The 23,984-nt window shown below is 34.1% G+C and overlaps 1 protein-coding gene across 1 annotated transcript; it reads left to right on the top strand.

Annotated features, from left to right (window-relative positions):
- The first annotated feature begins 1,040 nt into the window (after positions 1-1,040).
- LOC111999672 (uncharacterized) lies at positions 1,041-1,535 on the top strand. Its single transcript, XM_024031805.2, has one exon. It carries the CDS (start codon positions 1,041-1,043, stop codon positions 1,533-1,535), a length of 495 nt encoding a protein of 164 aa, XP_023887573.2.
- Positions 1,536-23,984: the final 22,449 nt, after the last annotated feature.

Here is a 23,984-nt window from a genome sequence, read left to right as displayed (position 1 = left end):
CTTTTAATTTAGGTATGTTGGCCAAGCAAGGGTGGAGGCTATTAAAAGATACAAATTCTCTTCTCTATCAATGCTTTAAAGCAAGGTACTTCCCTAGAACTTCAGTGCTTCAGGCTACAGAGTCACCTAATTGTTAATTTGTGTGGAGGAGTTTAATGGCGGGATTACCTATCTTAAGATTGGGACATTGTTGGCGAGTTGGTGATAGACGTTCTATTAATGTATATCGAGATAGGTGGATTCTAGAGTACCCCACAAATAAGCCTTTTTTGTCAGTAAAGGAGGATGAAGAGGAAATATGGGTGTCAAGTTTGATTAACCAAGACCTCTACGTATGGCGATGAGACTTTATTATGGCTTAATTCAATCGGGAAGAAGGGGAAGCTATATGTGAGATACCACTAAGTCGGAGGCAAGTCTCTGACTCTATTTATTGGAGGTATAATAAGGATGGCATCTTTACAGTGAAGTTGGCTTATAAGGTTGCAAGAGCTCTATTGAAGAAGGAGGATTGGGCTGAATCATCATCGGGTAGTGGAGGTAGTAGGGTGTGGGCGGCTTTATGGAAACTTCGAATCCCCAACAAGATAAAGGTGTTTGGGTGGAGGGCGTGCCATGATATTCTTCCAACTAGGAGGAACCTCAAGAAGAAACGGATTTTGATGGATGAATTATGTCCGTTATGTGGCTTAGCCCAAGAATCAACTATTCATGTGTTATGGGAATGCATAGTAGCGCAGGATATTTGGCATGGTAGTGTAAAGGCTCTGCAAAAATGTGGGACGGGCCAGCTTGATTTTGTAGCTCTATTGGAGTATCTGTTGGAACGGCTTAACAAAACAGAGGTGGAGATGTTTTTAGTACAGGCATGGCTGATTTGGAACCAGCGGAACAAAGTAGTGTACGGAGGCAAGTTGCTGGAACTAGGCTGTTTGAACAGACGTGTAGCGGAGTTGCTTGAGGAGTTCCAGCAGTCATAGGTAAACTTACAAGCGGATGTGGTAGTGGGTGCGACTCGGTAGGTAGTGCAAAATGATGGAATGTGTTGGATACCCCCACCACAGGCTGTGTACAAGCTTAATTATGATGTTGCAGTGTTCGAAAATTCTGCTAGTTCTGAGTTTGGTGCTGTGATCAGAAACACTACTGGAGAAGTTATGGCTGTGATGACAGTTAAGGGTCTGGCTATCCAAGGAAGTGAAGTGGCTGAACTACTCGCATGTCGCAAGGCACTGGAATTCGCCATTGATGCTGGTTTCACGGTGCTTATAGTGGAAGGTGACAATGTTAAAGCTACAAGATGTATTGCTTTAGGCTCAGACATCCAGTCAGCTATTGGGCATGTGGTTAGCGACATCAGGCATCTGCTAGGAGCTATGGAGTGGGCTTCTGTGAGTTGCACTAAAAGAAATGGTAATAGGGTGGCACATGTGCTTGCTAGAAATGCACAAAATGTTAACGTTGATTTATTTTGGATGGAAGAGGTTCCATCAGTTGCTATTGAGTATGTAAACATTGATGCCTCTTTGATTTAATTGAAAGTTTGGTTCCAGTTTTAAAAAAAAATAATACCACTGCATTATGAGCCCACCATAATTTTCAATTTGATCTTTTTTAATGGTTCATATATGAGATGCTAGGCTAATTTTAAAATTTTGTGAATTTCCACCATGATATTATGTACAGAAGATTTACCTACTAGGAAGTCACAAAGCCAATTTAATAGTCCAAGAACTTCTTTTTCTTTTTCTTTTCTATAAATAAAAACAAATTATTAAATAAAGACTACTTGGTAGCTATGAACTCAATGCCTTAGTGGTGCTCGTGCTTCACCTAAAAAAGCCCATCAAGACCTGGATCCCGAAAGAGAGACATCAAAATAAAATTTTTTGACATATGACAAACAGTTGAAATAATAAAATACAAAGATATCTGAAAATATCATGAAAAGAATATGTTTACAGGATTGATAAGAAAGAAAAAAAATAAATAAATAGTCATGCTTCATTTAATCTGCTTAACCCACCTTATCTCCTTATTTTACTCCAAGAAAGAAAAGTTGTGGAAGACTGTTGCAATAAAGATTAATAGAAGTAAGAGAGCCGTTTTGCTGAAATTTAGAAACAAATACTAAAGGTGTTTCAACTGATAATCTTAATGGTTTTCATGAATTGCATTTCTTAAATTTAATAATTAGTGCAAGAAATATAAATAAAAATAAGCACTGGAAATATTTAACCCCCTTCATAAAACCACTTAAAGAACTTTTTTAGTAGTTATAAACAAGCTTTAAAGAGAACTTGACAAAGAAAAGAAGTCAACAAATTTAAGGTATATATGTACATGTTCCAACTTTGAAATCATAGTAACTCTCTATCTCTCTCTCTCTCTCTCTCTCTCTCTCTCTCTCTCTCTCTTTATAGAAACTACACACTCACAATATGGGTGTTTTCTCTATTACTGTTGCAAGTCTTGTACTCTTACTTCTACACCAAGTTCATGCAAAGAATATATATGGTTTAAGCAAACATGGAAAGAAAGGCTGTGATTTGTTCCAAGGGAAATGGGTTTATGACCACTCTTATCCTCACTACAAATCAAGGGACTGTCCATTTATAGGGAAGGAATTCGATTGCCAAAAGAATGTGAACGGTTTTAGACCCCTTAAACCAACCAGATTAACTTAGTTAATTAGCCAAGTGATTAACTTAGTCAAATTATGCAAATCTAAGTTATCACAATCAAACAATCATATCAAGAATATAAAGAAGCGGAAAAAATAAATAACACAAGATATAATGACTTAGGAAACCACACGGTAAAAACCTAGGGAGGATTTGACCTAGCTATCCTCAAGGTAAACTTGAATCCACTATGTGAAAGAATCGAAGTTCATACAAAAGGACTTACAAGTTCCCCGCTTGACTTCCTAATGCTACCCACCAGTAGAACTTACTAACACAACCACGTGCAAGCTCCGAATCCACAGACTCCTTCTTTCTTAGATTCTCCACCAGATACAAGCACTCACGCTTGTTATTCTTTAAGCTTCAATGGCAGCAACCGAGTTGATCATCAATATATTGAAGTAATCCATACCTTGAAAATCCTAAGTTTATGTGAAGGAAAACTCCTCAACGATCTCACAGGAGATTCACATAAACCGCAAAGTATGAGCAACAATACACCCAGAGCAACTCTCAAAAACGTGGTTAGGGTTTTGCTTTTTATACCTAGGGTAAAAAATAGAAAACCCAAAACGTTTAATGAGGTAGGGCTGAGTTGGAAAATTCTGCAGAAAAACATTTTTCTCGAGATTCGATCGATTAAGTCTAACTTTCGATCGATCGAGCCAGGCCGAAATGCACCAATGCATCTGGAGCCTCTTGATTCCAACTTTACATAAAATATATAACTTTGAGCAAGCCTAAACAAGACTAAACATATTGTTTTGATCATGGTTTGCCAACATTACACATTAAAGTTCTAAATACATTAAATCCTAAGTATTTAGAACATAACAAACTCTCCATTTGGCAATCCGTGACAAAACACAAATTAAAATTTCAAAGTTTACAAATAAAAGCCCTTTACAAAAATAAAGCTCATAAACTCAAATTCAATACTAACAACTATCCATCAGTTGCAAGTGTAGACAGCAGCTTAATTGAATCAACTTGTATATTCCTGAAACACTCAACAAACTCATAAATGCATGTGTGATAGAAAACAGTAAAACAACAGGTGTTTCACACAACACATAATAAAGACATATATCAATGAATAACTCACAAATATAAATCAATAAGTAGTGAATCACAAGAAACAAGAATCATGTATATCAAAAACAATGTAACTCCCCTTAACATGAATAGCCCCAAAAATGATATACAAAGTGAAACACCTAAATACAATCTAATGTCTCCACTAGCTCCACAGAACAACAAAAAAAATAAAAATAAAAACACCCTCTAACTCTTAAAAATCCTCTTCTACAGTGTCAAAACTACTCCCCCTTTTTGTGACGGAATGCCAAAGGACAATTACATGCCATCATCAAAAGGAGGTGGTGAGGGTGAACGCAGATGTGCTAAGTCGGTTCACAAGGCACGAATCTCGTCAAGCAAGTCCACCAAAATCTGACTATGAGTCGCTTGAATGGTCATGACAGTCTCCAAAGTATGACGAATATCAAAGTCATCTGAAGGAGGTGGAGGAACATCAGTAGCAGCAGCATCATCATCAGGATCAGGAACATCCTCACTAGCAGGACTTGTAAAAGAAAAATGAGGAGGTGCGCTACCAGAAGGCTTAGACCTTGGGTGTTTAAAGCCAGCTTGAAGATGAGCAGCCCTCTGTCTAAGAAAAGACACACCTATGGTAGCAATAACATGAACGAGCTCAGAGGAAGGGAAACCACTAAGATCAAGATAAAGCAAAATCCTATGAATGAAAATAGGATGGACAAGGGCATGAGAAGAAGATAAACTCCTATAAACATCGTTCAAAGAACGAAGAAACAAATGAGGAAAACTAATAGGAGTATCAGTAACAAGAGTGTACAAAAACACACACCGCTTGAGCGGAATGGTGTGAAGATGAGAAATGGGCTAGATAGAATGACAGGCTATCCTAAAGAAAAGATAATGCAACTCAGATAGCTCAGCAATGGTGATCCTAGGATCAGAACCCCATTGAATAGAAGACCCAGTGATGTAAGACATGACATCACTCAACAAAGGAGACTCATCATAAGGACAGACAGGGTGCTGGACCACAGGTACCCCTAGAGCATCAACCACTACAGAAGGAGTAATGGTGTACTCTACGCCTCATATCCAACTATTTACTAAAGTGTTGGAATCATAGACGCTGATAGAGATGTTCGAAAAGAACCCTCTAATCAAAGTAGCTAGAGGAGGAGGATCAGAAACATCCAGCAAAGGTAACCAGCCCCAACGCTCAAAGTTTGCCCTAATGGCAGGATCAAACTCATCTAACAAAACAGAATGCTCAGCCCATATCTTTCTTTTAAGGTTCAACTTCTCAAAAATCTCTTGGTTTTTCTCACTCGGAAACTTCTCACTGTGAAAAAAAGGTGAGGAAGGAGAATGTGAGTGGACAGACCTATGAGCTCTAGTCTTTCTAGGCATGATGCTAAGGAAAGGACAAAGACACAGGAGAAAACTAAAAGAACAAAATCAACAAAAACAAGGACAGATTGCAAGTTGGCATAAAAAAAATATAGAATAAAAAATCTATATGATGCATGAACAAATATAATGACATGATGCATGTACTAATGCAAGAAACAAAGTTCAAATTAAGTTCAATTATACAAAATTGACTTGAGTATAGAGCTTCTAACAAAAACCCTAAAAATTTGAAAAACCACTAGAATTTTTTGAAACAAATTTGATAAATTGATCATCACACAGTGTTGAAAACAGATTAGAATGACCAATTTTATCAAAACAACAAGCCAATTTGATCAATTGAACCCAACTGAACAAAATCCCAAAATTGGATCAATTTCAAACCCTAGAATTTTCAATTTTTTACAAAATTCCAAATTGATCAAATTAACCATCATAGATCATGAATATATTCATATAGCAACAAAACCCATTGATCAATTTCACAAAATAAGGCTTGATTCAATAAAAATCCCAAATTATGCATAGTCCGAAATTCCCAAATTAAAATGCATGAAATGAGAAAATAAAAGAAAAAGAAGGGGTAAAATAGACATACCGGCCCTTGGAGACAAAAACCTTGCAAAAAATCCGGAAGAAAATGACAAAAAATTGAACCTTTAGCCTTGCCGAGTCGGAGAGAGAGAAAAATGTTTGAAAAGTTTTGAAAAAGTGACTTAAAAAAGTCAAGAACAGTATTTTAAAAAACTTGATTCACGATATTCGATCGATCGAAAAATACATTCGATCGATCGGATTAATCCGAGACTTTTAAAAACATTTAAGCACATTTTCGAACGATCGAAAAACATAATGGATCGATCAAAATAGGCAGAGGCTCACAAATGTTTTTGAGAAAAAACACAATTTTGAAAAAGGTTAAACACATTTTGGGCACACTCCTCAAAGCATTAAAATTGAAGAACATAATGCATGAGTATGAGATGAAATGCTTTTTCAAAAACCCAAGTTTTAATCCCAGTTTTCTAAAGAAAATTTCAACCAATCTCCCTTTAAATTCTCAAGCAAACAAATGTTTTGCATAATACTCAAAGTATTTTCAAACTTGGTTGGTCAGACCAATAACACACACAATAACATGTACAGTGTTTAGCAAGGAGTAACTTATGTAGTGTATGCAATTAGCAAAAACTTGAGATACATGTGAGGTGATATGTGAATAGTAATCAATCACAAAGTATACAAAATCTATCACACAGAATTCAAAATAGACTATCACCTAAAGAGTTACATCATATAACTCCCACATCTCCTAGAACATAAGCTTACAATCATGTAAGTTTCTTGAAATTTGCCTCATAATTATGTGAATTGGCATTAAGCCTAATAGTACACACTAGTTTTAATTATGTGAGTTTGGCATCAAGCTTAATAGTACACACCAATTTTAAGTATTAAGCAATTAAACCGAGGCTACACCTTATGTTTTTTTTTGTGCATGTGCTACACTTTCTCGAGTACAAAATCTTATGATATGCACTAAGGTGTTCATGATTGATTATTGAACAGTGGTGAGATGGTTATTTATGCATTTCTAAAACGGATCAAGTCCGATAATCAAATAACATGTGACTTCAAGATTAAGACAAAATGATAAATACCATAAACATTTTTCTCACACAACATACACTATAAAACTTTTAACTAGCAAAGTGTAAAAAATAAGCTCATCAAAGCTAAACAAGGTACACAAGACATGTTATGAGTAAATAGATTAACCAACCTTGTTCTCAAAAACCAAGAAAATAATGCCAAACACAATTTGCTTTTCTCTTTTTTTTTTTTTAATTTATTTATTTTAAAAGAGAAAACAAATAAATCCTAAAATGAAATGCATGAATGTTATGCAATGCAAATCCTAGAAAAAAAAGAAAAAAAAAAGAAAAAAGAAAAAAAAAACCAAAGAACAATGGTCTCAAAAGAATAGAGTAATGAAGAACAAGGACCATGTCAGAAAGACTCAATTTAGTCGAGTCTTTTGCATCCAAAACCTTTAGATACAACACGAGCATTGGAGTTTCTATTCACATTCGAGTGATTTCCAACTCTAGGATTGGAATAAAGGTTTAAAACCTTTACCAATTCACTAATGAGTGCCATAGGATCTTGTGCTTGAGGCACATGCAGTTTTTGTTTGTTTGCTTTCTTAATAGCTTGAAGCTTGTAACAGTTAGGATGAATGTGTCCAGAATTTCCACAAAAATGACAAACCCAAGCAGTTTTACTATTCATCTTGTCCTTAGAAAGGGTAGACTCCTTAGGTTTAGACTCAACCAGATCAACCCTAATCTTCTTAGGAGGTGAAACTTCTACAGGTTTGACGACCTCACTCACAGGGGGTTTGACAGTTTCACTCACAACCTCACTCACGAAAGGTTTAGAAGAAGATGAAGGAACAAAATTAGTGGAATGTGGTGCAGACACAAAGATGCTTTCAACATAACCTAAACCAAATTTGTCAGGAGGATACTTTTAAACATTCAGCATATGATCAAGTTTACAACTAGCAGATCTAGCAACAGATAAATCATGTTCCAAAGTTTTAACTTTATCAAGCAAGAGCATATTCTCAGATTTCACATGGTTCAAAAGATCATTAGCATCAAATAATTTAACAAGCAAATTTTTCTTTTCAAGCTCTAGAGAATCAATTTTCTTTAGGCCAAGTTCAACATTCATAGCATCCATTGTAGCCACTTTGAAAAGTTTATTATAGGCCTTTTGAAGATCTGTATCCTCAGAGAGTTCCCCATCAGAAGGGTTCTCTTCAACAGACACACTTTCATTGACTACAGCAGTAGCAATGAAAGCAATGAAGTTTCCATCTTCGTCACATCTAGACTCATCATCAGAAACCTCATTATCACTAAGGGTTACAGCCATAACTTTGCCCTTAGACCTCAAGAAAGTAGGACATTCAAATTTAATATGACCATACCCTTGACAACCAAAACATTGAGCACCCAAAGAATTGTTTGAAGATTAACCTACTTTTTCTCTAGGTTTTTCAAAGTTATTAACCTTAGTGGGATCATTCTTCCTAAAGTTTTTAAGTTCAGCAATGTTTGTACCTCTTGCCATTCTGTTGTTATTCCTAAGAAAGTTTCTAAAGTTCTTGGCAAGATACGCAATCTCTGTAGCAGAGAGCTCATCATCAAATCCACCAACTTTAACATCATCAACTGACTTAAGAGCCATTGATTTGGATTTGTTAGCTTTGGGTAGGTCTAACTCTTAGAACTGAAGAGATCTTACAAGCTTATCAACAGGGATGGAGTCCACATCCTTGCTCTCAGTAATGGCAGTCACTTTGGGCCTAAAGTCTTCAATTAAAGATCTAAGAATCTTCCTAACAATTTTAGGTTGATCATAGATTTCACATAAATTAAAAGCAGAATTAACAATATCATTTAATTTAGCATAGAATTCATCAAAAGATTCATTATCAGACATTCTAATGCTTTCAAATCTAGAAGTTAATTGTTGCAGTTTATTGATCTTAACAGCCTTTGTGCCTTCATGCATAGTTTGGAGGATTTTTCAAGCAGTATGAGCAACATCAACATTCGAGATTCTCTTAAATTCCTCCATAGAAACAGCATTAAAGATGACATTCATAACTTTGCTATTGAAACTAGCTGCTTCTTTTTGAGAAGTTTGCCGCTCACTCACAGGAGTAGTGGGCTTCTCCCATTCGTACTCAACGGAATTTCAAACCCTCTCATCAATGGATTTCAGGAAAGCTTTCATCCTTACTTTCCAATAAGCATAGTTATTTCCATCAAAGTGAGGAGGAACAACAAGAGAGTGTCCATGCTCCATGACAGTAGGGGTCAAGGATCAGCTTAGAAATCAAAAAATCTCAAATAAGAGAGCTACCTGCTCTGATACCACTTGAACAGTTTTAGACCCCTTAAACCAACCAGATTAATCTAGTTAATTAGCCAAGTGATTAACTTAGTTAAATTATGCAAATCTAGGTTATCATAATCAAACAATCATATCAAGAATATAAAGCAGCGGCAAAATAAATAACACAAGATATGATGACCCAGAAAATCACACGATAAAAACCTGGAGAGGATTTGACCTAGCTATCCTCAAGGTAAACCTGAATCCACTATGTGAAAGAATCGAAGTTCATACAAAAGGACTTACAAGCTCTTCGCTTGACTTCCTAATGCTACCCACCAGTAGAACTTACTGACACGACCACGTGCAAGTTCCGAATCCACGGACTCTTTCTTTCTTGGATTCTCCACCAAATACAAGCACCCGCGCTTGTTATTCTTTTAGCTTCAATGGCAACAACCGAGTTGATCATCAAGATATTAAAGTAATTTCTACCTTGAAAACCCTAAATTTATGTGAAGGAAAACTCCTTAACGATCTCACAAGAGATTCACATAAACCGTAAAGTATGAGCAACAATACACCCAGAGCAACTTTAAAAAACGTGGCTAGAGTTTTGCTTTTTATACCTAGGGTAAAAAATAGAAAACCCAAAACATTTAATGGGGTAGGGCTGAGTTGGAAAATTCTGCAGAAAAAAATTCTGCCCGAGATTCGATCGATTGAGTCTAACTTTCGATTGATCGAGTCAGACCGAAATGCACCAATGCATTTGCAGCCTCTCGATTCCAACTTTACATAAAATATATAACTTTGAGCAAGCCTAAACAAGACTAAACATATTGTTTTGATCATGGTTTGCCAACATTACATATTAGAGTTCTAAATATATTAAATCCTAAGTCTTTAGAAGAATGGAAGACCAGACAACCAATATCTCAAATACAGATGGAAGCCTTTTGCATGTGACTTACCAAGGTACCTACTGTTAATTTCTGACTCTCTTCGATCTGTACTCTCTCTACATATATATCTACCTTAATAAAATTGTTTTGCTTCTCTAATCTCAAACTTTTCTATTGGATTGAAAGATTAGGTGTTGTGTTTAAAACCCAACACTAAGTGCGTGTTTGTGTGTATAACATATTAGCCAACTAGCTATATAGGTTGCTTAAAATCACGGTGGTCCGTCGTCTGAGAGTGGGTAGTTTTCTCATTCTCTTCGTTATGGTTAACCTACCTGTTTTTTCTTTATTAGGCTGGACTACACACGTCAAACATGCAAGAAAAAAGAAGTTACTATTTCAGAATTTGAGATGACCTCTTTTTTTTTTATTTTATTTTATTTTATTTTATTTTTTATAATATAAGGTTAAACTTGTTGCACATTGATTGATTGTTTTATATAGTTTTATTCAAAAAATAATCAATATCATAATTTCAAGTCACGATTTCAACGTTTTTAAAAAATGTGTAAAATTATATAAAACAATTTGTGTATAATAAATACAACTAATTAATATATATATATATATATATATAAACAGTACGTGTAACATGTTAAACATGTCAGAAGCTCATGAAAAATCACTATTTATTTGACTTGTGAAAAATCCGTTGCCAGTTATACCTAATGCAAAGATTATGTGAAAAATCACCGTTGAAACATCCCGCTTCATGCAATAAAGTCTTATACCTAATACAAAATTGAGGTCAACGCCTATGAAAGAAAACAAAATTAAGATGAGGTCCAATACAATTGCCAAGAAGAAGGGGGAAAAACCCATAATGATTAATGAGCCAAATATAGTTTCTTTTTGCGTGTTCTAAGGGATCTAGGGGAAGGCATGGAACTCTCATACCATTTAGCTAGCTAGGCTCATTTTGTGTTTTAAAAAAGTCTGCTTAATTGGTATATTGATTTTTCTTAGGAAATACTAGTAAATAATATCATCAGAGGATAAGCATTGATCCTTAGAGATGTTAAAATATTATGAAAAATGATAAAATTAACTATTATTTGATTAATTTAATTTTTGTGACACATAATGATTTATCATGAGATAAGTTTTACCCTCGCCCATAATCGACTAATGCATTATAGAAATGTTGCACCAGAAACAAGTCTTAGTCGCAAAGTACCATTTCGATAACATTATCTACTTTTTATTTATTATTTGTACTTTTTTAGACAATTTTATATTCATGTTTTATCATATAAAGAACATTAAAAAATTCTAAATGATGACTTGTTCCAACTAGTAAACAATATTACGTGTTGCTATATGTTACCCAAGATTGTGAGATTTAATTTTTCACCAACTCTATGATTTAACCCCATTAATAATACAGTTTCAATGGAGCAAGTTTTCTAAGAAGGTATGGATGTAAGCGCATTATGTTTGTGGGAGACTCACTGGGCTTGAACCAATGGCAGTCACTCACATGGGTTCATGCTTCATGAGGCTGTACCTGGGGCTAATTACACCTTAGCGAGGACAGGAGGGATCTCCGCCTTTAGATTTCCGGTATGACTGTTTTCCTTATCACCTTGTAATCATGAACGAGTGAACTTAGTAGTAAAAGAAATATTAAAAACCATTAAAAAAAAAAAAAATTACAGTGGAGGTGATAAAAAAGAACTATTTTCTTTGGCCTGAAAAAAAAATTATATCCATTATCCTATGAAAAGAATGAGCTAACACAAAATGAAACATGCACTAAAGCTATTATCATATGAGAAAAAAAGCTAATCCTTTATTTAGGCATGCGTGCAAAACTGTATGGATTAATGTGTGTGTGAGAATTACACTACTCTTAACATATTATATATATGTTTGCACTGTATCTGAATAGGTGCACAAAAAGAATATTTTTCTTTTTCCATGTGACAAAGGTCAACTTGATTTCATGAACTGTGTCACAGGTATACAAATCATATCTAGGCCACATTTTGAACAAAACTTTCTTAGCCATGAATTCAATTCTTTAAAATTAATTGCACAAATCTCCAGTTCACTTTCTGAAATGATTGCAAACATGTGGAGATGATATTGTGTGTTTCCATTGCATGCTTTTTCACTCTCACATGAGGGTGGACCCCATCACTTATGAGGTCCACCTTTATGTGAGGGTGAAGAAGCATGCAACGGAAACACACAGAAGTTTCTCAAACATGTGAGGGGAGGTAATTGGCAAATTATTGCACACGACAAAATAAAATAAGCTTTTGAATTTTGGATGGAACAAATTATGGATGAGGGGAATCTAGATCAGAAATTAGAATCCCAATTTTTAAAATTTTTTTTTTCCAAAGGTAAATTCAGTCCTTGATATCTACACTAGTCAACCAAATGCAGCCTATTTTTTCAAGTTATTGTTCCATATATTGATGAATTTTTACAAGTTCTGTCCTTTATTTCTCAGTTTTGTTCACGCGACCAAAACCTCATAAGATAAATGAGCCCACTCACATGGAAAACATTCACTTTAGATTTGCAAATTTCTCCACTAACATTACATTTAATTAGAGTGATGCTAAAAATATTATAAATTTATTGAATTTGTATTAATTATCTAATCCCTTGTAGAGATGGACCTAAGGCAAGATCGGGAAAACCATGGCCCTCCTGATATATATATATATATATTTACAATTTAAATATATTATATATTCAATGTCCATTTTCAAATTTAAATCTAAAATAATTATACTTAGCCCCCTCAAAAAAAAAATTTGTTAAAAAAAAAGTTAAAATAACCCAATAACAAGTTACATATCACATTCCTATAATTGTGCACTGTGAGAGCATGACTGTGTTGTGTGCGTGTTTGTTCTCTACCTTTTCTGGACTTCAAAACATGTTTGTTAACTATTTGCTTTTTAATTATCAATTTTTTCTTTCAAATGACTTTTGTTCTATGCTACATTTGGTTACTCAATTTGTTCAATCATTTGAATCACTCCCATTAAAAAGTTTGTCAAAATAACTTTCTTAATCTCTTTTTAATCTACTGTTCATTTTTTAACACTTTTTGATCTTCATCTTTAATACTTTGGACAACATTCAAGCCTTATGTTTTCATTTCTCTTGTCTTAGCAAGTTCATAAATCCTAGTTATTATCCTTCATCCCCAACTTGCTACATAAGTTATCACAAGCTTTACATTGGACTACCTTTGTGTTAGAAATCCTGTACCTCTCTATCTTGTGTGTGTATTGCTTAATGCTCTCTATTTTACCATTGACGCCTCCTTAGTTAACCACCCACATCCTTTAAATTCTCCGAATAGTCTTTAGCATGATCATGACATATAACACTTACTGAGAAAAAAAAAAAACTGTCATTAACATAACAGAGAATAAGGGGGTAGGATGAGTTCATAACAACCATGAGTTTAACATAAACTACATTGGTTAAGGTAATATTTTTCTTTTAAAACAAACCCTTAGACACCTTGCAGACTCTCTCTCTCAAAAAAAAAAATAAAAAAGAAAAAGAAAAATAAAACACACACACACATGTATATATCTAAGTCAGGTTCAAGTTCAACCTATGATAACTTTTACTATTAGAATTAAAATAATAATAATAATAATTGCTATTATATGTACCATCCAACTAACATGAAATATGAGGTGCATAATAACTGTGGAGGACATATAATCCAGCAATGGGTTTGACAAAATATTGAATCAATAAGGTAATTATGTAGAGTAATATAAACTGCACAAGTTATACCATGTGTCATTTAAACATAACATTATATATGCATGTGCGTGAGTGTGTGTGTATAACGATTAAAAAACAAAAAGATCATTGAAGCAAAATAAAGAAACAAGTAGAAGAATTGCTTGTAACTAACGAAATTTCTGCAGATGCATCAAGCTCAACTTCTACAGCCTGCAAATGCATCTCTAAACACAAAGTTAGACCCTCCCAAAGTGCCATAGCTCGGCTGCAATACTGGAGGTGGCATTAATGGACATGGCAAACCCCGTCACCCATTGCCCATTGCTGCCCCTAATAAGCCCACCACAACCTGCAAGCCCATTAACAGCAGAAAAGGATCCATCAGTATTTAATTTGGCCCAATTACCTGGGGCTGGCCTAACCCATTTCACCTCCTTAGTTATCATGGTCCTATCTTTCTTTGGGTTAGCCACACAGTAAACAAATTCCCTGGTTAGCCACTTTCACCTTTAAACAAAGGGTCATTAAGACAGCAAATTAATAAACATATAGATGCTTAAGTAAAACTAATGTACCTGGACCAGGGTTATTAATGTGGTGGGAGACCACTTGAAGAGATGTAGGTGTTTTCTTTATGAATTATGAATTAAAGAGCAAGTGCATGATATTTTAAAACCATGATTAGAGGACATAACCGGACCCTTAAGAACATATTTACAATGGTCCACCCACTTTGTAGGACCTACTAATTGCACCACCATAGGATATAGCCTTAGGACACACCACAAACTGTCTGTCTCAAACCCACTAAGTAAGAATAAATGTTCTTTTCTTCTAACCATTTCCTCAAAAAAAGAAAAAAAGAAAAATATATATATGTGTGTGTGTTATACTTATTTCTCAATGGCTCAATGAGGACAAAAGGGCTTTGCTGGTTCTAGCACCTCTTGTAGTGTTTGGACACCAAGATTCCAATCCCACCAACCTGACCCCACTCATATTTACGAAAGGAACAAATAAACAGAAAAATGACATCCTAAAACTTTTCGAAAATAAATATCAACTATGATCCTATATTTATTTTCATAATTATTTTATGTGATATATTATAACTATTGTCTATTATTTTTACGTTAATTTTTTACCTTTTTTTTAATTTTTTTTTTTTTTTTTGTCACTGCTCATAATCAATCACATGAGATTGTTGTGAAAATAAGTGTAAAATTCGTCGTTATCCTGGAAATTCTTGGAAAATTTTACTATTAATTTTGCCCAATGGCCATTTGTTTAATTGTTTCTAAACCTACCCATAATTATTTTGCTCGAGTAGGTTTCTCCAACTTGAGCTACTACTGTAAAGTTTCATTTCTTAATTATAATAGAGCAAGCTGGCAAAATTTTCTGCTACAATTAAATAACTTAGATTCTTGAAAAAAAACAAAAAAGGGACGGCAGAATATTCACAATTTGTAAAATACTTTGACAATTTATTTTTGACTCGTATTATTATAATGATTAATTTCCCTAAGAATCAACTGCTTTCCAATTCTTGACAGTAAACACAGGAATCGTCAATCTAGTTGCAGCAGAAAGAACTTATTTTATGTTAAGAACAGGAGGCAAAGATATCCATAAAGGGTTTGTTTTATATATACTTCAAAGTATAGCACATGTCGTCAACCAATTCTTTATATGAAAAATACCAGTTGGCAAGATGCTTTGTCTTTAACGTTCCCCAATAATTAATCTACTCCAATTTCTAATATGGATATAGAAAAATATCAACAAAGGGGCCAAGCAATTTGTCTTGTGCTTAGAGGTATTACGAGGATAACAAGTAATAATATATCAATCACCCACTTGATGTAAGCAAAAATAAAATATAAAAATATATCACCCATAGAGTGGCACTTGTCAATGCTCCAAACTAATGAAATTTTTGCAAACTTGTAATCCAACTCCAAACTAATGAAATTTTTGCAAACTTGTTACCCAATTGACACCTATCATGTTCACAATTCTCATGACACATGCTTATATATTGCATAGGAACTTGGTTTGAAATTTATAAACTTGCAAATTGATTTTGAAATTGTGATTTGTTGGCTAACAACAAATGTGACTATGGCTCTAGCTTTGGCTCTCTTAATTTATGATTACATGGCCCTCCTGAGCAGAACATAGACCGTCCTATACCACATCACGTATTCCGTGAAGCAAATAATGTTGCAGATGGTTTGGCCAAGAGATGAGCTAAGCAAATAAGTAGTATTGTTGAATATGAACAATGTCCAACTTTTGTAACTAATCCTTATATATGCATGTGATCTTTTGGAAAGAGGCACTCCTAGAGAGTGCTCTTTAACATCTTTGAAAACTTTACATTCTCAAAGCAATGGAATTTTGGCTATCTAATAAAATCAATTTTGTTTTTCCATCAATTTAAGGATTAAACCATTGAGGCCGAGGGTGAGTAGTCTAGTTAAGGATGTCATATGGACCATCTCAAAGGGGTGGTGCTCGTTTACTCAGGACACCCATCAATTGTTACTAGGACCTCAATATGGATTAATGTTAAGCTATGGTTGAACCTAGATGAGAAAAAAATGCTTAAAGCCCCTCATCTCCATATAGGGTTTTAAGGCAATGAGTCTTCAAGGGATAGGTATTGCTATGTTCAGGTCTATATAAGACCTTAGACCACATAAGCAACCAGTTAGGTAATTTCATTATTTCTTCTAAAGTATTCGTTGAAGGATAGGTTAGATGTGGATTAGATTTTTTAAAGTATTATTGCAGCCGACCTCAAATTAGTATCAAAGTCTTAAGTATTGGTTGCTAAATAGTTGTTAAATTTATCTAGCTAGTCAATTCCTCCTCTCTCTTTAAAGTCATGCAAGAGACATTGTTTAACGAATTAAAAAAATGCAAACATAACTAATTAATTATGCCCAAAGAAAAAGTTTCAAATGTGCTGTTGCTAACAGATGAATTGATGTTTGACAATGATGTTTTCCATTTGGTTAGATAAGTACCAAATAATTGGTAGGATGAGCACCAAATCATTAGTTTGTTTCGTGAGGAACTTGAAATACCAAGAGTAGCTGCGTTTTTAAAGTTTAAGTTTTTTTTTTTTTTTTTTTTTTTTTTTTTTTTTAATCACAACCTGTCATATATTCTTTTTACTTTTCTTATGAAATAATCAAAGTTTAAAATTAAAAAAAAAAAAAAATACACATGATATATCACAATTATGCCAGATAACATGGCACATGGTTCTGTCAACTTAGCCATGGCTGATTGGTTTCAAATTGTAAATTTGTGATAGAAGGCTCACAAGAAAAATAAGGTATGCATTATTCATTTTATATTGTGCGGTGCTGCCCACACAATATGAGAGGGAGACATAAGAAAATTATTTTCACTAGGAGAAAGGGGATTTGGTTTTTCAAACTCTCTCTCTCTCATAAAATAAAATGAAATGTACATACATTCAAAATTTTGCTAATGGCTTGCTCAATATTTATATTCTTTTTTTAAGTAAATGGTTTTAGTACTTGTCAGATTCGTCCAATTTCGTTAAAGTAAACACTGATACCTCAGGAAACTACCTACAAAAGAAGTAATTAACACAAAATTAGCCACATGATGACCCATCTTTTAAGAGTATGCCACGGGTGATACCTTAGTAAGAGATACGAAAGTAAATACAATAAATTGTGGTTTCTATTTTCTGGTTCGATCAAGATTGGACCGTTGGTTGAATAAGTGACGTCATAAAAAATTTGATTAATAATGATTTAAAAATATAAATAAATACAATAAATGTATAATAATTAATAATAGTTACAAAAAATATCCAAAAATAACTTTTTTTTTTTTTTTGAGAAGAATAACATTAAATTGGTTTACGTTCTTGCTCTTTGAAACATGCATGCATTAAATGGTAAGGTTTAAAGTTCTTTTTTGCTTTTGTTTGACATGAGATTCATTTATGTATCTTCTCCAAAAAAAAAAAAAAGATTCATTTATGTACGTTTTTAGACCCCTTAAAACACACTCAAATTAACCTAGTAAATTAGCCAAGTGATTACTTAGTCAAATTTCAGATCTAGGTTAATACAAATAAATCATATCAATGTAAAGTGTGAAAAATAAAGAACACAAAGATATGATGACTTAGGAAAACCAAACCGGTAAAAAACCTACAGAGAATTTAATTTAGCTATTCTCAAGGTAAACTGAATCCACTATGAAAAAATTGAAGTTTACACAATAGCAACTTAGACCACTAACATCCTATTACTACCTCGAGTAGAAAACTTACTACCATGACCACGTGACAGCTTCGAGTCCACGGACTACTTCTTTTTTGGATTCCCAGCAAGTACAAGCACTTCCGCTTGTGTATCTTTAAGCTCATGAATCTGCAATTGAATGATCACCAAGTTCTTGACATAATCTTGAATCTTGAAAACCCTAAGCATGTGTGAAGGTAAACACCTCTAGATCTCATAGGAAATTCACACACACAGCATAAAGAGCATCAAAAAACGTGGCTAGGGTTTTCCCTTTTATACTTAGGGCAAAACATAAAACTTTGCATGTCATATGGGCTTGAGCTTGAGTTGGAAAATTTTGTAGAAAAACATTATGCCCGAGTTTCGATCGGTCGAGCCTAATTCTCGATCAATCGAGCCAGACAGAATTGCACAATAAATTCTGCAGTAACTTGACTCCAACTTTACATAAAAAGCATACACTTTGAGCAAGTCTAAACAAGACTAAAAACCGTTTTGATCATGATTTGCCAACATTACAAAATAGAGTTTTAATACATTAGTTCCTAATTCCTTAAAACCTAACAATTTATGTAAATATTACACCCGCTTCATCAATTTTTTTTTTTCGATAAGAGGTTCATCAAATATTTTAAACATAAAATGGAATGTATAATCTGACTTCTATGTGGCACTTATATTCTTTACTACAAACTACCTGGCCGGTAAAAAAAGAGTTTCAAGTTGCAGTATCAATTATATATAAAACCATAAACTCTATCAGTGACTGAAAAAGTAAATTACAAGAGGATTACTATAATAAATAGTAGTATTACAAGACTCCAGAGAATGAGAGAGAGAGAGAGAGAGAGAGAGAGAGAGAGAGAGAGAGATAAGAGAGGACAGAACTTCCAGGAGGAAGAAAGATAATCACAAAGTTGCAGAACAGTCTTCCACAACAGAGTAACACATGCAACTATCAACTTAAGTTTTGTAATTATAGATATCTGCTTCCATTGCAGGCTGAAATAGTCTATGTTTTTTTGTGAACTACAAAGTTTCTAGTAATCACAATTGCCAATTGATATCAATACCAGTTTTAGAAATCTTGAGCTTCAGTTTGTACAGTTTTTTTTTTCCTCTATTAAGCTTAGCAATATGCACACACGCACATAGAGCTTTCGTTAAATTTTGATGGTGGGATAGAAGTTTATTGGAATAGTTGTCTTGGAATAGTTATAATAATCCAAGGCTATAGTTGTCTTGATTTAGAAGGTATAGTATCTTTTTGAAAATATTTCAAGGCTGAATAGATTAGTATTCTTTCAAAGGGATAACAATGTAAAGAGCGGCCTTTAAATAATAAATTTGAATTTCTCTTATAATCCAGCTCAGATTAAGACTTATCAATACAACCAAGCCCTCAATTTTGCACAGCCTACAGAATTTAAATGTGAAAAGCTTCATACAACATATAAATTTTGTAAGACAACTACTTAGAAATACGAAATGCCTGCAGAAAAACATGGTGAATTTTCCTGGGCTGTGTTCAATGATTGACTGCAAAAGTTTGTGAGATACAAATATCCTTTTACCAAATTGTAAGAAAATACTAAACATTTAGATTATGCAATTGGAAAAAAGGTGGGGCAATTTTAACTGGCAAAATAACATGTTAGTTGGCATATGCAAAGCACTGACCACATTTATAGATGCAACAAAATCACAAGTTCCTGTTATATATGTTCATACAAAAACATACCGAGCTCCACATATTTTACAAATACATATATGTCCTTGATCATTTTCATGAAAAATTCATTGTCTGCTATACAAAACAACAATCTCAAAGGCAATATCAACTGTTATTAATACTAAACCTCACTGGAGAAACCAAAAACAAATGGAAATTAGTAATATCAATATGAGAAAGACATAAAGGAAACTTATCTAGTAAAGAAAAAAGATTGAAATGAATTTTTTCACCTGAGACAAGGAGATGGAGAGTGTGGAAATAGAGAAATCTTCACATACACCTACACCAAATAAAGGGAGAAAAATGATTTTAAAACGTCATGCTCAAAATTTAAAACTTTTCACATACACCTACACCAAAGTTTCAAATGTTGTAAAAGCATCTATCTTAATAGAGAATAGCTGTTTAATTCCAACCCCAAATGATGTCAAGAAATATTAAAATAGTTGGTTTGGACTCTGAGTAGATCACCATAAAATCAAGATTCCTAGCTAACCATATGCACCGAAGACTCTTTGGTCAACAAGATCAAATGGACATGCACACAGTTAAGCGAGCAAAACTAGATCTTCATTTGAGTAGGCTATATAATGCCACATCTAGGCTATGAGAATAGGAAATCAGAAATAAACACCACCCAAATCTCGTTGCGTGGGTGTTGGAAGTTTCTTTCTATGTTTTCAAGATATACGGATGATAAGAGTGATTTGAAATTCAGTAGAAAACTATAAAAATCATTTCCAAAAGGAGTAATTAAGAAAGTCAACTTGAACATTAAAGTAGTATTAACGAAGTCCATCCAACTAGACTAGAAGAATGCTAACCCTTTGAAAAACCCTTGCTCTTAATTAATCTTTTCACTGTTGTAAGAACTAATTTTGTGAAAAAAAAAAAAAAAAAAAAAAAAAAAAAAAAAGAAAACAAACATAAACCCATGTTCCTAAATCTCACAAAGATGATGTACCTACTTAACGAAAACACTTTTATGATTTAACCAAAGAAAACCATTGTACAGTTTTAGAGCCCTTAAACAACAATTGGATTAACCTAGTTAATTAGCCAAGTTGTTATTTAGTCAAATTATGCAATTCTAAGTTAAAACAATCAAACAATCATATCAATTATAAAACAGCGGAAATATAAAGAACACAAAGATATGATCACCCAGGAAAACCAAACCGGTAAAAAATCTGAGGAGGATTTGACCTAGTTATCCTTAAGGTAAACCTGAATCCATTATGTGAAAGAATCGAAATTCATACAAAAGGACTTACAAGCTCCCCACTTGACTTCCTAATGCTACCCACCAGTAGAACTTACTGACACGACCACGTGTAAGCTCCAAATCCACGGATTCCTTTTTTCTTGGATTCTCCAATCAGCTACAAGCACCCACGCTTGTTATTCTTTAACCTCCAATGGCAGCAACCGAGTTGATCATCAAGATGTTGATACTATCTCTACCTTGAAAACCCTAAACTTTGTGTAAAGGAAAGCTCCTCTAGATCTCACAAGAGATTTACACAAAACAGAAAAGTATGAGCAATAACACAACAGGAGCAACTCTAAAAACGTGGCTAGGGTTTTGCCTTTTATATCTAGGGCAAAAACAAAAAACCAAAATGCTTAATGAGTTAGGGCTGAGTTGGAAAATTCTGCAGAAAAGCATTTTGCCCGAGATTTGATCGATCGAGTCTTTCTTTCGATCGATCAAGCCAGGCCGAAATGCACTAATGCATCTGCAACCTCTCGATTCCAACTTTACATAAAATATATAACTTTGAGCAAGCCTAAACAAGACTAAACATATTGTTTTGATCATGGTTTACCAACATTACACATTAGAGTTCTAAATACATAAATTCTTAAATCTTTAGAACCTAACAACCATCATCCTTAGGAATGGAAAATCTATAAGGTAATCTAAAAATAGAAAACCTAGTGCACATCACAAAAGGGAAATCTACTCAATCTATTATCTACTCAATCTATTAGCCACACTGTGTGGACTGCTAGTTTTCAAACATATATAGTGATACACATAGAATAGGAAAAAAAAATACAACATAAAATTCAAGCACAAGCCCCCAAACCCCCCACGAAGTCAAGAAGAACATTCATTTAGCATGGAAATTCTTTCTCTCCTCACTCACTTTCTACACAAAAATCCAAAACACCAAAGACTACAACTCTGAGACAAACAGAACTCAAGTCAAAGACCACCCCCCCCCCCCCCCCCCCCCCCCCCCCACCCCCACCCNAAACCCACCACAAAATCATAATCCCAAACTCACCAAAGCCTCTCGATTAGGTCTCTATAAACCCAAACAATGGCTTCAAATACGAAATCTGAGAACACCCATTTCCAAGCACCAAAAATCAATCAACCCACCCACACAATCATACCTAAAGACCCACATTAAATCCCATATCTAACAAAATCAAAGATCTGGAAATGGAAAAAAAAAAAATAAACACAACAACTCGATACCCAAGACTTTTCAAAACACTTCTTCGCTCTCCTCAGACCTCGCAATTTGGGCTATAACCGCCGTGGCATCTTCAACTACCCAAATCGCCAAATCCTTCATGACTAACGAGAACAAAGTCCTAACCCCATTATGGGCTCCAAACCCATTAATCTAAAAGAGAAAACACTCCCAAACAAAACCCTAAATCATATTTAACAAGAAAACTTATAAAACAAAATTAGAGAACTTATTGGTAATAGTGTCTGAGAAAGATTGGTCTTTGATGGTGGTAAAAGTTGAGAGAGAGACCTATGAGAACGAGCTTTATGGCGGTGGGGCGAAGATGGAGAACGGGGTAATATGTGTGGAGAGGTTCTCGGCAGCGGCGGCGCCGTCGATCAGAGGCGGCGGTGGCGGCGTGGTGTTGAGAGTGATAGAGAGCAAGGGTTGTTTGAGGGTTTGTTTGAGATCGAGTAAGAGAGTGAGAGTGAGAGAGTTTGTTTCCTGGTGACTAGGGATTTTTTTCTCTTCAATATATATACCAGGCTTGAAGCCACGTTTTTAGCTATAAACGCAGTTCTAGGTGCTTCTATGGCCGTGTTTGGAAATGCGGTTTTAATATATATATATATATATATATATAAAAGTAGTCTTGAAGCCGCGTTTTTACTTACAAACGCAGCTCCAAATACCCCCTAAAGTCGTGTTTTCCAAATGTGGCTTTAGGACATATTTTTTTAAATAAAAATAAAAATCTCGTAAATGGGTCTATAGCCACGTTTTTAAATCGTGGCTATAGCCCTTCTCACATAAATGTAGTTGGAACACTATCAAACATAGCTCTAGATCAGCTCTGAAGCCGCGTTTAGTAGTGGAGCCACGTTTTTATTAAACGCGGCTTTAAGTTGGTCTATAGTCGCATTTCTATAAATGTGGTAATAGAAAACGCTGCTTAAAACCGCGTTTTTTGTAGTGTCATGAATATGTATATCCTTAACCAAGAGTTAGGGCATTTGTATTGACTTATGTAAAACTTTCTATCTATTTTAAAAACTTACTTTTGTCTATTTTACATAATTTTTTTTAAAATACTCTATATCAAATTAGTTATTTTACACTATATTTTATTAAAAAAACAAAAAAAAATAATTTTTTTAATTGTTCTCTTTTTTTTTATACACAACAACTGCTATCTACTTTCGATCTCATCCTTCATCTTCTAGATACGTAAAGAAATAATAATAAATAAATGCAAAATGAATAGTGTTAAGCTAAATTTACAGGATTTCTACAACAAATTTATAAATTTACAGGATTTCTACAACAAATTTATAAATTTACACAATTATACACTCATTGATGTGTGTCATTTTTATAGCTTTACCCAAAAACCAACATCATATGAGTGTGGTTATTGCACACACAAGGGTATATCATAATATGGTGTGATCACTCATCATAACCAAACACTAACATTATAGTATGTTGAATTGCTGTTCTTATAGTTGTTCTCTATTCTCCTGTTTTTATAATAAGAGCTCTCTAAATAGAAAGATATTTTCTTATTGAATCAAATGAAAAATGAGAGAGCGTGCAAAATAAATATCTGCTTTGTGCTTATATACTATAGGAGAGCAAATACATACCAGAGAGAATGATAACTAACAAAACGGATTAACTAACTCCACTAATCAATACTAACTAACTCCACTAAT

The sequence above is a fragment of the Quercus suber genome, unplaced genomic scaffold (assembly GCF_002906115.3).
Source record: "Quercus suber isolate HL8 unplaced genomic scaffold, Cork oak 2.0 scaffold_535, whole genome shotgun sequence".
Lineage (NCBI taxonomy): Eukaryota > Viridiplantae > Streptophyta > Magnoliopsida > Fagales > Fagaceae > Quercus > Quercus suber.
This window is presented reverse-complemented; position numbering and strand designations above follow the sequence as displayed.

Coding starts and splice junctions, on each gene's coding strand:
- LOC111999672 (XM_024031805.2), top strand. CDS start 1,041: ATGTGTTGGATACCCCCACCACAGGCTGTGTACAAGCTTAATTATGAT.